We start from the raw sequence: 14,851 nt of genomic DNA, 5'->3' as shown, positions 1-14,851 counted from the left end.
AGAAAATCATGAAAAACAAGTCAACACCTTGCTAAAGCAGATTCAAAAAAATACTAAAGAAAATAACACCTTAAAAAATTGACTAACCCAAATGGCAAAAGAGGTCCAAAAAGCCAATGAGGAAAAGAATGCCTTAAAAAGAAGAATTGGCCAAATGGAAAAGGAAGCCCAAAAAGGTCACTGAAGAAAATACTTCCTTAAAAATCAGAATGAAGCAAATGAAAGCTAATGATTTTATGAGAAATCAAGAAATTGTAAAACAAAACCAAAAGAATTTAAAAGACAATGTGAAATATCTCATTGGGAGAACAACTGACCTGAAACAAAGGGGATCAGGAAGGGGTAGGCAGAGAGGTGGGAGGAAAATCAGGAAAGAACCATGACAGAGAGAAGAAACCCAGAGAGGCGAGGGTCTCCAGGAGGAAAGTGTCAGATGCTAAGGAGAGGTCAAGGAAAGTGAAGGCTGAGAAAAGGCTGTTGGGCGTGGAGATCCCCAGAGGCAGGGCTGCATTCCAGATGGGCTCTAACCTGGTCCCATCCCATCCAGAGGCCCGTGTTCAATTCCAGGAGTCTCATTTGAGGAAGAATGATGACAAGCTGGGAGATATTCAGAAGAGGGCATCCATGACAGAGAAGGTAATCAAAATCATAGAGATTTCACACATCAATCAGTTATTGAGAGATACATAGAAGAAGGCAGAAGGCAACTCAGGAATAACACAATCCCATTCAATTAAATGTATACTTTTTAAAACCACATGCAAAAGAAGCTTGGGGCTTCCTAGCCAACCCTTTCTGTTGTTGTTGTTTTTATATAGAAATGTTCATGTTTGTTACTCTTAAAGACCATAAAAAAGGGAAAATGTCTAAAAAAGAAAAAATCAAAACCTTCTCTTATCAATTGAAAGAAACAGGGATGTTTAGCCCAAAGTGGAGACTCGGGGGAGCTGACTGTCATTAAGAAGAGGTGTTAGACGTGTTTCGCTTGGCCCATGAGACCAGCCCTCGAGTCAAAGAGACAAACGTAGGCTGGATAGAAGATGAGCCCTGCAAACACACAGAGCTGCGCCAAAGGCAGAACTGGCTGCCTCAGATGTGGTGAGCTCCCCTCTCCATGGAGGTATTCAGAGAGCGGTTGGATAATCACTTGTCAGGTGATGGAGATGGGGATTCCTGTTCAAGTAGGAATTTAACAGCACAGGTAACCTCTGACCTCATTCCAATCCAAAAGTTCTGTGAACACCCAGTGCACGTGGACAGCCTCACGTATTAGCATCTTCCTCACTGTTATCCCATATGCTCACCCAGAAGCCTCCTCCTCCTTATTCGGTTTCCCATTGGGAAGAGGCTGCCCTGACTAACATGGAAATATATGCACACTCGGCAGTTTAAGTTTTCATTATAAATTATTAACTTGGCTTTCTGGTACAAATCAGTCTTACGGGAGTTGGAAGAGCCCGAGCCACTTTTCTGGAGCCTGCTCAAACCTGATAATAATGACACATTTCTGTGGCACTTCATGGTTTGCAAAGTGCATTTTTCACTGGTCTCTAGAGCTGGGAGCGTAAGTTATAAGAAACGGGCCCTGCAAGGCTAAAGGAGGGGCCGCTGATCAGTCAGCTGCTTAGTGCAGGTGGTACTCTTCAGAAACAGGATCACTGACTGCAGATGCCATGATCTTGCTTCCACATCAAAGGACTCTCTTCAACAAGCTGACCTCTGGGCTTCTAGAGCTGCAGCATGAGCCCGGTTAATCAATCAATATGCGTTTATTAAGCACCTATGTGCCAGGCACGGTGAATGAATGAATGAATGAAAAGGCATTTAATAAGCAACTTGCCAGGCATGGCTCTAGGTGCCGGAGATACAAAAACAAAAATGAAGGAGTCTCTTCTTCAAGAAGCTTCTATTCTAATCAAAAGGGGAGGCATGTACATATAAATAGAGCGTTAATATCTTGAGAATAAATAAAAAATAAATACAAGCCAGTTAACGGAAGACAGCAGTGTTTCATTTTTCTGTTTATATCCCCAGTGCATAACACAGTGCCCTGCACACAGCAGGCACTTGTGTGTTGAATTGAATTGAACTGGGGAGTTGAATGTCTGAAAATAAAAGTTAAACTCAACCAAAAGGTAAAAAAGTTTAGGGTGGAATAGTATTTAAGGTGGCCAGACCATTAAAGAGGGTTTCCTTATTCAAGGGGAAAGTTCTCCTAGTGTTCTTATTTGTAGTTAACTCTTTGTTCTAATTTTGTCAAACCCCGAGTGCCGCATGGCCTCCTCAAAGAAATCCAAGGATGCTCAGAGAGATAGGACTAAAAATTCACACAGTAAAAACAAAGTGGATGAAGAACATGAATTTTCCAAAATACAAATTATGAGATGAACAGCCCATTGATTATACATTGTTACACTGATCTTGTATGGAAGTGCAGGTGGATGACCAGCTTGGAAAAGACACGAAAAGGAAGGAAAGGATGACTAGTTTTTGAGAAATCGTGTTTCCTGAGCAGTTTCCTGATACAAAAGCTGATTTTTAGTGAGTCACTATTCTCTTCAACATACAGCACAAATCAGGGAGCAGCACCATAATCTCGTGTGAATCAAACTGCAAAGAAATGTAAAAGACGGTGCCTGCTCTCAAGGAACTCACAGTCCAATGTGAGACAAGACCCAGAAGCGGTTCCAGCTGCAGATCAGATGATGGCTGCAAAGCAGATGTTACTGCATCTTCTTTAATGATTTCTGATGTTGAGCCACCACCCAGGGCCAGGGACTTTGGTGGGGAGACCTTTCTTTTCTGGGTCTTCAGTAGTTGTGGCTACATTACATCAGAATGTAAGCTTCTTGAAGGAACACAACCAGTCAGTGCCTAAGGAGGTAATTTTGCTTTTTCTTTATATCTCCAGCACTTAGCATAGTGCCCAAAACATAGTATGCACTGAATAAATGCTTGAATAATGAGACTGGATTGGATTGCCAGCCACAGCATAGAGGCTGGCCAGCTAATAAGGTCTCCCATTCTCTAAACAACAATTCTCAAATTTTTTTTATCTCAAAACACCTTTACAACCTTAAAAATTATTAAGGATCCCCTCCAAGAGTATTAGTTTATGCAGGTTATAGCTATTAATATTTACAATGTTCAAAATTAAAATATCTTATGTCTGAATGCAGACTGAAGCATACTATTTTTCACTTTCTATCTTTTTTGTTTGAGTTATCTTGCATAAAATTACTAGTATGGAAATGTTTTACAATTGCACACATGCAACTTATATCAGACTGTTTACCAACTCAGGGAGGGGGAAGGGAGGGAGGAACAGAATTTGGAACTCAAAACTTTTTGTTTAAATGTTAAAAATTGTTTTTACACGTAATTGGGGAAAATAAAGTATTATTTAAAAATTAAAACATCTTAGTAGTATTATAAAAATAATTTTGGCCTCAAGAATCCTCTGAAAGCATCTTGGGGACTCCCAAGGGTCCCCACTTCAAGAACTGTCGCTCTAGAATCCTTTAGTAACTAGGCACAGGGTCAAGAAGGGGTCTCACTGGCCCTGATTTGCAGAAGCTCATGCTTTGTAAGAGATGAGTTATCAGCCTGGGGGGCAGAATTAGATCTTTGGGGGACAGAGCTGGGTTCATGCCCCTCACCTGTTCCAGGGCTTTCTCCTGAGGTGAAGCTTGCCCAGAAGATACTTAGGGCCAAATCTCTGAGTCCCTGGAAGCAAAGCCCCTTACCCCACTGCCATACTCCACCTCTGTTAGGTTGAGGTTCAGAATCCATGATGGCTTTAATCATTAATCATTTAAATGCCTGGGTAAAGAGAAGGCATTATTTTTTGGGGATCCCAAATATCATTTTTCCATTAAACTGGTATAAATATTTGTTATTTCTACTCACCTGAAATACTCTGTTTTTTAAGTACATGGTGCCATATCCTTCTCTGTGGCTAATATAAAATGTCCCTGTGAAAGTGCAACCATCAGGCCAAGTATAGGTACCTCTGCCATGACGATGATCCTTATAAAATTGCCCTTTGTATGCCTGGAAGAGAAAAAGATGGAGGGGAGGGAAAGAAAAGTGAATTATTCCCATGGAGGGCTGAACTCAGAGTCAGGAAGAGCTGGATTCCAATTCCACCTCAGACACTTACTCAAAGTGTGACCCTGGGCAAGTCATTTCACTTTTCTGGGCCTCATTTCCCCATCTATAAAATGAGGTGGTTGGACTTGATACGCCCCAAGGCTCCCTACAATTCTAAATCTATGATCTTGTTCTCAGTGACTTCTCAAAAAAGTTTCCCAACTTTAATGCCTACCCTCTAAGTTTGAAGTGCAGGAAATAATCGAAGATTTCCACGAGTATTCTGATGCTGGGACAGTAGGTAATATTAGGCACCACAATCGGTACAAGCATCTTGGAAACCACTTTGAGGTTCTGCGAACCAAAAAGATAGAATGCCCACATCCTCTGGCTCTGAGGTTCCCCTCCCAGGCCCACACCCCAAGGAGGTCACTGATGCAAAGAAAGCCCCTACACATCTAAATATTTAGAGCAAGCAGCACATGTTCTGGTAGCAAAGAGAAATGCCCACTGACTGGGGAACGGCCAAGCAAACCGTGCTACATGAATGTGATGAAATGTTACTGGGCAGGAAGAAATGACAAATGTGATGAACACAGAGCAGCACAGAAAGACTTACACGAACCGATGCAGAGTGAAGCAAACAGAACCAAACCAGGAAAACAATGCACACAATGACTTCAGTCATGTAAATGGAAAGAATGGACACAATAAAATCATCCAAAGTAACTGGGGCAAAATTACAAAGAATCGGTATGGTCCCAAAGAAGAACTAGAAGAGGATATCTCCCCCTCTACCCTCAACCCTTTGAGAGTTCCACAGATGGAGATACTGAGAAAATGGAGATGTAAGAAGAAAAGATATCAATAAAACCGTATCACTGAGTGAGTATGTGTGTAGTTGAGTTAGACCAAATTGTTTTTTGAATGGTTGGACTAATTCAATTCCAACAAGATTCCACCAAGGTACCTATCTTGCCACTGTCTCTCCAACACTTAACATTTTTATCTTTTTTGCCAATCTGGGAACAAGGCAGATGCCCAGAACTGTTTTAATCTGTATTTCTCCAGTTACTGGTGACCTGAAGCCTTCTTTCATGTGACTATTGATCGTTTGCCTTTCTTCTTCACAAAATTACCTGCTCATATCCTTTAACCACTTATCCTTTGGGGATGAGTGACCATTTTCTATTTTTGTCTTAAAGCAGATCCTCAGAGATCAGATGAATGGCTAACAAAGAAGGTAGGCCAATCATACAGCAAGAATGAGGGAAAAACAACAAGAAGCTTGCGTCCTCCATTGGTATACAGGCACTGTCAAGTCATGGAGAGGCAAGGCAACTAGCATTTATTAAGCACCTACTGTGTTCTGGGCACTGGGGATATGGAAGAAAGCCTCCTAGCACTTGGTCAAACCCTTTTGGATAATTTCATGGAAAATATCATTGGAAATTTCTTCTTAGGGGAATATAAAAATCTGCTTTCCAAATAAGCTTCTGTCCACTGGTCCTAGTTTTTCTAAGGACCCATAATCAATTATCTCCCTCTTCCAACTGATAACCCTTCAAACATTTTGAAATGGCAATAATACCCTACTTCCATAATGTACATGCACAAATGTTACATGTAATTATGTCATGTACATGCTATACATAGTGTGTGTATATGTATGTGCATGTGTATACGCGTAGACAGACGGACAGGTAGATAGTCCAACCTGTCCCACCACCACCCATCCCAGGCATTTTCCAGACTAAACCTCTGTTCTTCCCTTCACCATTCCCTGAAAGGCTCTCCTTTCTCACCTCCTTCACACCACACAGCTCAAGCACCCCTTCTTCCCACACCTTTCCAGATTTCATCAATGCTAATGGCTTCCCTCCCAAGCTACCTTATATTTATTCACATGTATCTTCCTCATACTGATTCTACCTCCTTTTCTGTATGCATGCGCTGTCTCTCCCATTAGAATATCGCATCCTTAAAAGCAGGGTTTGTTTCACTCTTTCTATCTGTGTCTCCAGGGCCAAGCATAGTGTCTGGCACATAGGAGTTGTCTAACCTGATGCTTCTTGATTGATTAATTGAAATGACCCTCATCATCCTGATCAACCTCTTCCGGGCACTCTCCGGTTCAGCAACATCCATAGGAGCATAGTACTCAAAATGGGGAGTGAAGTACAATAAATACATCAGCTGTGGTCTGAACGTGACCCTTTCTTGAGCTTGGGGGAATATGGGCGTTAAGTTTTATTGAAGCCTTTTCTTCATCATCACAGCCATTTCTAGATCTCCCCCTCCTCGCCCCGCAGTCTGCCTTCACTTATAACTCACATAAAACACCCAGTTGAGCAGAAACAACCACCACGTTCAGAGCATCTGGGAGGATATCTAACATCCCCAAATCTCAGTCCCAGGCCCTCCTCTCTTTTCTCTCTGTGCTCTCAATGATCTCACCAGCTCTCATGGGTTTAATTATCTTCTCTGCTGCAGACAGATTTCCAGATCTCTGCATGCATCCAGCCTGCTCCTGAGCTCTAGTCACCAACTGACTATTCGTTATTTCCTACCGGCTGGTCTATAGGCATTGCAAACTCAACACGGGTAAACCAGAACTCATTATTAGCTTTCCTCCAAAACCCACTGCTTTCCCCCACTTCCCTTTTTGTTGAGCCCCCACCATCCTTCCAATCAATCAGCTTCAAAACCTTGGAATCATCCTCAATTCTTCCTCTTCTCTAATGAAGGAGTGGCCAAATCTATCATCGATCCTTCCCCAGCACCTGCAACATGCCTCCTTCTCTCCACCCACAAAGCCGCCACTCTGGTTGAAGCTCTCATCCCACTCACCCAGACCATTGATTGCAACAGCCTCCTAACTGGCCTCCCTGCCTTCATTCATTCCCTTCCTCAATCCCTCCTCTTCCCAAAGGACAGGTCTGCCCATGACCCCTCCTCTAGAAGCTCTAGGGGCTCCCTCATGCCTCTAGGATCAAATCCTCTGACAATGAAAGCCTGGCTCTAGCTGGCCCTTCCCAGCTCATAACACATCGTTCCCCCAAGCACGCCTCTGTAACCCAGCCACAGTGGCCCCCCGCTATTCCTCATGCACAGGGGTCCGTATCCCATCTCCATGTCTCTGCACAAATGGTCCCCTTGCCCTTTTTGCTGCTTGAAGGGCACTCTCTGCTCGCCTTCGAATCTCAACGCAAGCTCCCCCTGGTCTCCTTAGCTCCTCATGCCTCGACAGGGTGCATTCCCCGGGCGCTTCCAGGACCATAACACAATGCCTAGCATAGAGAAGGCATCGAATGCACGCCGACCGATTAACCTTTTCTACTTTCCATCTACACCAGACTACTATTCATACGCCAAACTTAACATGCCTGTCCCCTTCTCCACACATTGGCACGCTCTGTGGCCCCACACCTGAATTCTATCCCATCACCTCTACCTTTCTTAACACTCTTCAAGACTCGGCTCAGACACTACCTCCTCCATGAAGCTTTCCCTGATTTACTGTCCCCCAGTTCAAGATGACCCTTCCCTCATCAGATACTCCTAGAGTACTTTGTAGGTCATTCCCTATCTTCTCTCTGTGGACACCAATCAATCCATAAGCATTTGTTAGGGAAACAGACCAGAGTAAAGCAGTCCCTGCCCTCAGAGTTTACCTTCCAATGAGGGAGACAATATACAGGGTGTCCCAAAAGTCTTATTGCAGTGCAGGTTCCTCCCCCCCCCAATCAAAACAAACCTGCACTAAGACTTTTGGGACATACATATAAACATGTATGTATGTGTATATGCATAAACATACATACATACACTCACATATAAAATTTTATATATACATATATATGTGTGTACATGTGTGTATATATGTGTGTAGTTAGATATATATTACATATCAAACAAACACAAGGTAATTTGGCAGGGAGGACATCAGTAGGGGTTGGGGAAAGGCTTCCTATAGAACGTGGCACTCCAGCTGAATCCTGAAGGAAACCAGAGGTTCACAGAAGCAGAGGGAGGGAGGAGGAGAGGAGGAGGGAGGAGGTTGGGAGGAGGGAGGGAAGGAGGGCACTGTCTCCCCTCCCCCAGCAGCATGGCGATGTGGAAGCATTTGTTTTTGCCTTCCTCTTCCTGACGGTTTATTGGATTGACCTGGGGCAATGGGAGCCAGGCGAGTGCTGGAGGCAGCTCTGGAGAGCAAAATGGCTCCATTTTCAGGGCGAGCATTTGCACCTCGGAAATCTTTCAGACCAGAGCTTCATTGATTGTCTGTTGGTTGTCTAGACTTAAGAAAAGTGAAGAAAACATCAATAATGAAGATTAAACTTAAAAGTATGCCCTGCGTATTCTGAGACAGTGAGGAGGGAGGAGAGAGACAGAGAGAGAGAGAGACAAGAGACAGAAAGGGGGGAGGGAGAGGAGGGAGAGAGACAGACAGACAGACAGAGACTGAGATAGTATGTGTGTGTATACGAAAGAAAGAGAGAGAGAGAGAGAGAGAGAGAGAGAGAAGGGGGGAGAGAGAAAGAGAGGGGAGAGAGAGAGAGAGACAAGAGACAGAAAGGGGGGAGGGAGAGGAGGGAGAGACAAGAGATAGAGAGATAGCGTGTGTGTGTGGGGGGGGAGAGAGAGAGAGAGAGAGCCCTGACTGTTGGACATTTTACCCACACACTCTTGAATGGGACCCTATTAGCCAACCAGGGTGGACCTGCTGAACCAAAGATGAAGCCTCTCCAAGACTGCCGCCATCACAGAACCACAGTGTGGGGCCGTCACTGCATAAGTGGGTGACAACAGGACAAAAAGACTGACGAAGGCCACCTGGACGCTAATCAGCCATCGAGGCGGCCACCGCCAGGGGTCAAGCAAACCAAAGGCCTGAATGCATGGGCTGGGGGAGTAAAGGGGGGACCAGTCCAAAGTCCTTCACTTTTGTGCTTTTCCATCCAAGAGACAGCAGCTGCCTCAGTTCCTGGAGAGTGCCCATGGGTTCCTAAGCACATTTAGCGGCCTTTTCTTGCCTTTCCCATGGCTGTATTTTTAAGGAGCCCTCTCTCAAGACACAGCATCTCAGTTCACAGCCTGAACATCACGTGACATAGTGAGTGAAGGATAAGATGGCTATGGGTGTGAATTGATTACATCATGCTATGAGTGTAGCAGACATCTTCATTTTCACAAACAGCAGACACCCGGCATCCAGGAGCAATGGATCACAGAATCATAGCTCTGGAGACAGAAGTCCCTCCTTTTACAGGTGAAGAAGCTGAGTCCTGTATTACTTAAGTCACTTGCCTAAAGTCACAAAAGTATTAAATATGAGAGACAGAACATGAACTCAGGTCCTCTGACTTCCAAGACACTCTGTTCTTTCTGCCACTGAACCATCACCATGCCCAGCACACAGGAGGTGCTTAATAAATGTTTACTGACTCCTGACTGACTCCCTTCACACAAAGCGTGAGGAAGGGAAAAGAGAGAAGAGGTTCCTCTTTCCTTTGCCTCCTCCACCTTCTCTTATTGAAGGCAATAAGAGACTGACCTCAAGAGGCCTAGCCCAGCCTGGAGAAACTGAGATTTGTTTCCTACCAAGATAATCCTGAATCTTAACACACTCACCTGTGAACTAACGTGCTCCCACCAAAAGCCAGACCTAATGACTAACAGGGGTATGGCTGACCGCCTCAGGCACTGGGGCCCAAGAGCTCTGTCTTTGGTCCCCTGCCATCCTCTTTCCAGAAGTCTCTGACTTCCCCTACACCCAGGCACAAACACCATCACGCTGCCTTCTCAGCTATACAAAATCTTCACCTTTCATCCAAGCTCCTCGGACTACAGTCCAACATTACTCTTCCGTCTTCACTGACTTTCCAATCAACTCTACCATTCCTTGACTGTTGCCACTCTCTGGAGAGGAATTTATCTGATTATCTGATTAAAGTAATTCACCCTGATTATCTGATTAAATTAATACTGTCTAGGAGTGCTAAGAGGCTTAAAACACTCCTATAGATCATTTCCATTGTAAATGCTAAGCTTATCAACCCAAAGGACTCTCCAATTGGTCACATATGTGGTGGACCAATTTTTGAGCATGATTCCTCTATACAACTGGTTTCCCAGATAGCAAAAGACATTGTAATGGACACTGAAGCCACTGGCTACCCTCTCCTTTGTGACCTTGGCCACAGGACTACAGGGTCATGAATTTAGAGATAGACAGGACCTTAAGAGGATATCAAATCCAACCCCATTCAATTGAAAAAAACCTATTTTATCTCCATCCCATCCTCTCCCCTCCCCCAAATGGTGGAAGAGGAGGACAAAAAAGAGAAAAGCAAAGAGAAAATGAAAGCTTTGGCAACAAATGTGCATCGTTAAGGAAAACAAATTCCTCCATTGGCCATACCCAAAAAATATGGCTCATTCTGTACCCAGACTCCTTTGCCTCTCTACTAGGAGGTGGGTAGCGTGCTTCACCATTGAACCTCTGGAACTGTGGCTGGTCATTGCATTGATGTGAGTTCTTACGACAGTCAAGGTTGTTGGTCGTTTCAATACTGTTACTTTGTGCATCGTTCTCTGGGTTCTCCTCGCTTCACTCTTCATCAGTTGATATGGGTCTTCCCAGTTTGCTCTGAAACAGTCCCTTTTGCCATTTGTTACCCCACCACCATTCTGTTATATATTCACATACCACATCCCATAATTTGTTCAGCCCCTCCCCAATCAATGGGCACCTTCAGTTCTTTGCTACCACAAAAAGAACTGCTATAAATATTCTGGTATATGTGAGTCCTTTTCTTCTTTCTTTGATCTCTTTTGTGTATAGCCCTAGCTCTCTGACTGGTGGCTCAAAGGGACTGCACAGATTAAGGATTTGTCAGACACAGTTTCAAACTGCTTTCCAGAATGACTGGACCAGTTTACAGCTCCACCAACAGTACATCAACATGTCTTTTCCCTCAGCCCCTCCAACACTTGTCATTTTCCTTTTTGCCAAATTTGCCAATGTAATGGGTGTGAGGTGGACCTCACAGTTGCTTGAATTTGCATTTCTGTACTTATTAGTGGTTTGGTGCATTTTTTTCAAATGGACATTGATAGTGTGAATTTCTTCCTCTGAAAATTACCTATTCGTATCTCTAATCATTTGTCAGAATTCATTGTATATATCTGAATCAGTTCTGTATATATCTTGGACAGTAGACGTTGGTCAGAGAAATTTGCTGCAAAGACATTCCCCCAGTTACCTGTTTCCCTTCTCATTTTAGCTGCGTTGGGGGCTTTTGTGCAAAAACATTGTAATTTTATAAAATTGTCCATTTTCTCTTCTTTGGTCATGAACTCTGTCCCATCCATAGATGCAAAAGGCAATTTCCCTCTTCTTCCTCTAATTTAGATCAACCTGAAGTCCAGATTGTGCATCCGTTTGAAGCTTATCTGGGTTGACAGAATCTGATGTTGGTCTATGCCTAATTTCTGCCAGACAGCTTTCCACTTTGCCCAGAAGTCTGTGTCAAATAGTGAGTTTTTACCCCAGCAGTTATTATCGTGAGCTTTATCAAACACTATTCTATTGTGGTCATTCGCTCCCGCTGTTGAGCATCTAATCTATTCCACGGATCAACTCTCTATTTCTTACCTAGTACCAAATCATTTTGATGATTACTGTTTTGCACTGCTTTGTAGTATAGTTTGGGGTCGCTAGGGGACGCCATGGTGCGCAAAGTGCCAGGCCTGAAGTCAGAAAGATTCATCTTCCTAAGTTCAAATCCAGCCTCAGACATTTTCTAGCTGTACGACCCTGGGCAAGTCACTTAACCCCATCTGCCTCAGTTCCTCATCTATAAAATGAGTTAGAGAAGGAAATGGCAAACCACTCCAGTATCTTTGTCAAGGAAACCCCAAATGGGGTCACAAAGAATCAGACATGACTAAAATAATCAAACAACAAAGTATAATTTGAGATCTAGTACTTCTCAGCCCCTTCCCTTCCCACATTTTTATTTCATTATTCCTTTCGAGATTCTTGCAAGCCCATGGTTTTACAGATGAAGAAACTGAGGCACAGAGAGGTTATGTGATTTGACCAGGACCACACAACTAGTAAGCTTCTAAGACAAGATCTGAACCCAGATCTTCCTGACTCCAGGTCCAGAGCCCCCTTATCACAACAGCATGCTTCCTCTCAGTAGAAAGGGCCCTAGCTCTGGTGTCACAGGACCTAGAATCGAATCCTGCCTCTGATGCTAATGACCTTGGGCTAGTCGCTTAAGACTCTTGAGCCTCCGTTCCTTCATCTGTAAACTGAGGAGGCTGTGGTCCCTTCCAGCTCTACATCCAGGATCCAATGATCTAGGTGACCTTGGACACACAACTTCATCTCTGTGGGCCTCATCCTTTCTACCTGTAAAATGGAGGGATTCAAGGAGATGCCTTCTGAGGTCTCTATGACTCTATGAAATCCCCATTGGAACAGCATACACCTTAAAATATTGGGAATTCACTTTACCTAGACATACACGTGATAAGGACAACTATAAAGTTTATAATGGCAGAAAAAAATAAAAGCTGGGATAATTGAACTGAGTGTTCATGGATAGGTTGATCTCTATAGTAAAAATAATAACAATAACATTGTAAGCTCAACATTTACATATTTGAGTCAATACAAACCTATTTTTAAAAAATAATGATAATTAAGTAGAAAAACAATGGTCAAGGATATAAAAAACCCACTTAAAATGGTGGATGGATTAGATTTGCTTTCCCAGGCCTTAGAACAGATTTCAGAGCAGTTATAGTCAAAACTATCTGATGCTCAGCAAACGCAGATCAGCGAGAAAGAACAAAGATGACAAACACACAACCAGATGCACGCAAAAGCTGACTAGTAAATCTTCAAAAAATTAAATCGGGGAAAAGATTTCTTACTTAACAAATATACTTGAGAGAATAGGTAAGTAATATGACAGGACTTAAGACTTCAACCTGTTATCTCACACCACATATCCCAGGGAATTCTAGCCAGGTGATAAACACACATTTAAAAAATAAATAATTTTAAGGGTGGAAAAAATTAGAATAATGCATCTCAACAGGGGGAGGAGGACAACTTTTATCTATTACAGAAGCAGAAGAAAGTAAGGAGAAAACAGATGTGCTTGATTAAATAAAACAAAAAGTCTATACAACAAAAGAATCAAAAGGGAAAATATTTATGGTGATAACGGACAGAAAGCTCTAGCTCCAAAGTATACAAAGAAATGTTTGAAAATGTGCTAAGGCAACTCCCAAGTCCCAAAGAAGAAATAGTCAAAAGATGCAAACGGGAAATTTTCAAAAGAAGGCAAGCTGTCAGTAGTCACTTGAAAAAATGTCTAATCTGATAATCAAAGTAATGCAAAGTAAGACAAGTCTGAGGTTATCACCTCGCACCCATCAGATCAATAAACATAACGAAAAGCAAAGGGCCTGCCTGACGACAAGGTGTATCTTGCTTCTCCAATAAATACAATTATTTCCTATTTGTTGGTACCAATGAGTACCAACATTCCCTGAAACTGTATGGAGAAACCCATCACTGGCAATATATGGGAAGCGAGCTCTCAGTCTACCAATGGCACAAAATAAGCACAAATGACTTGACTTGAATAATTTACCTCACCATTGCTCCATTCGAATATCCAAATCCAAGTTTCATGTTAAGCCCAAATTCCCCCTTGTATACGCAACCATCGGGCCATTCCTGCACGCCATAAACCCGCTCAATATAGTCCTGCAGCTCTGGCTCGGGCAGTCCCAGTGACTCCCTCTCATCACCTTCCTCGTCTGTTGTAATGACGTCCCTGGGATGACAATCGGGAAAGGTTGTCAGAGTGAAACCCAAAGCCAGACAGTGACTTCCCAGCATTCCCCACCAAGTGACACTACATAGTATATATTATTTAGACCTTGGTTGGACAATAAAATCCAATTCAGTGGACACCAAAAACAATGTTTCTAACTCATTCTTTCATCACGGAGGCAGGATGGTACAGCAGAACGAGCCCAGGCATCAAAGGACCTGGGCTCAAATCCCTCTTGGGCCTTGGTTTCCTTGTCTATAAAATCAGAGTCAGCCAAGATGGCCTGAGATCCTCCCAAGATAGCCTATAAACCAACTTAGTCTGGGCTGGCTTAGAATGGTCCTAATGAGACAAGGTAGCAGACAAGATACACACCAGTGAACTTTACAGACAGAAAAATTCTTCTCGGCCAAGTTGGTGCCCCCTAATTCTTTTGCATACTCCAAAGGACCTGGAACAGCGTTAGAAATGAAATATCCTCTCCATAAATTCATCGAACCATCTTTGCCTATGAAGATAGCACTTAAGAGAAAACTAATGATCTCTGGGGGCAAAAAAGCCATTACTGAAGAAAGTTTCAAGAGAAGTCTAGAAGATCTAAGCAAGCTGCACCGACACAGCACTACCTAAAAAATGGCTAACATCACTGGGGTATTCCAGAACCACAGGCTCTCAGTGTTCCTCCAAGCCTTGACCTACATTTTCTATTCATTCACTTATCACACAAGTATTACTATGTGCCAGGCACTAAGCTCCGTAGCTGTTCAGTCATTTCAGTTGTGTCTGACTCTTTGTGGCCCCCATTTAGGGTTTTCTACTGGTGTGCTTTACCATTTCCTCCTCTGGCTCATTTTACAGATGAGGAAACTGAGGTAAACATAGTGAAGTGACTT

General features: G+C 43.2%; 1 protein-coding gene across 1 annotated transcript in view; it reads right to left on the bottom strand.

Annotated features, from left to right (window-relative positions):
• ANKMY1 (ankyrin repeat and MYND domain containing 1) overlaps positions 1-14,851 on the bottom strand; it is a 149,803-nt gene that overhangs the window by 107,414 nt on the left and 27,538 nt on the right. The window contains 3 exon segments of the mRNA XM_078154702.1: positions 3,910-4,053; positions 13,773-13,795; positions 13,798-13,958. Coding sequence (XP_078010828.1) covers positions 3,910-4,053; positions 13,773-13,795; positions 13,798-13,958 — 328 coding nt within the window.

The sequence above is a fragment of the Phascolarctos cinereus genome, unplaced genomic scaffold (assembly GCF_003287225.1).
Source record: "Phascolarctos cinereus isolate Bilbo 61053 unplaced genomic scaffold, phaCin_HiC Scaffold_5;HRSCAF=322, whole genome shotgun sequence".
Lineage (NCBI taxonomy): Eukaryota > Metazoa > Chordata > Mammalia > Diprotodontia > Phascolarctidae > Phascolarctos > Phascolarctos cinereus.
The sequence above is the reverse complement of the archived record's forward strand: the minus strand, read 5'-3'. Positions and strand labels throughout refer to the sequence as shown.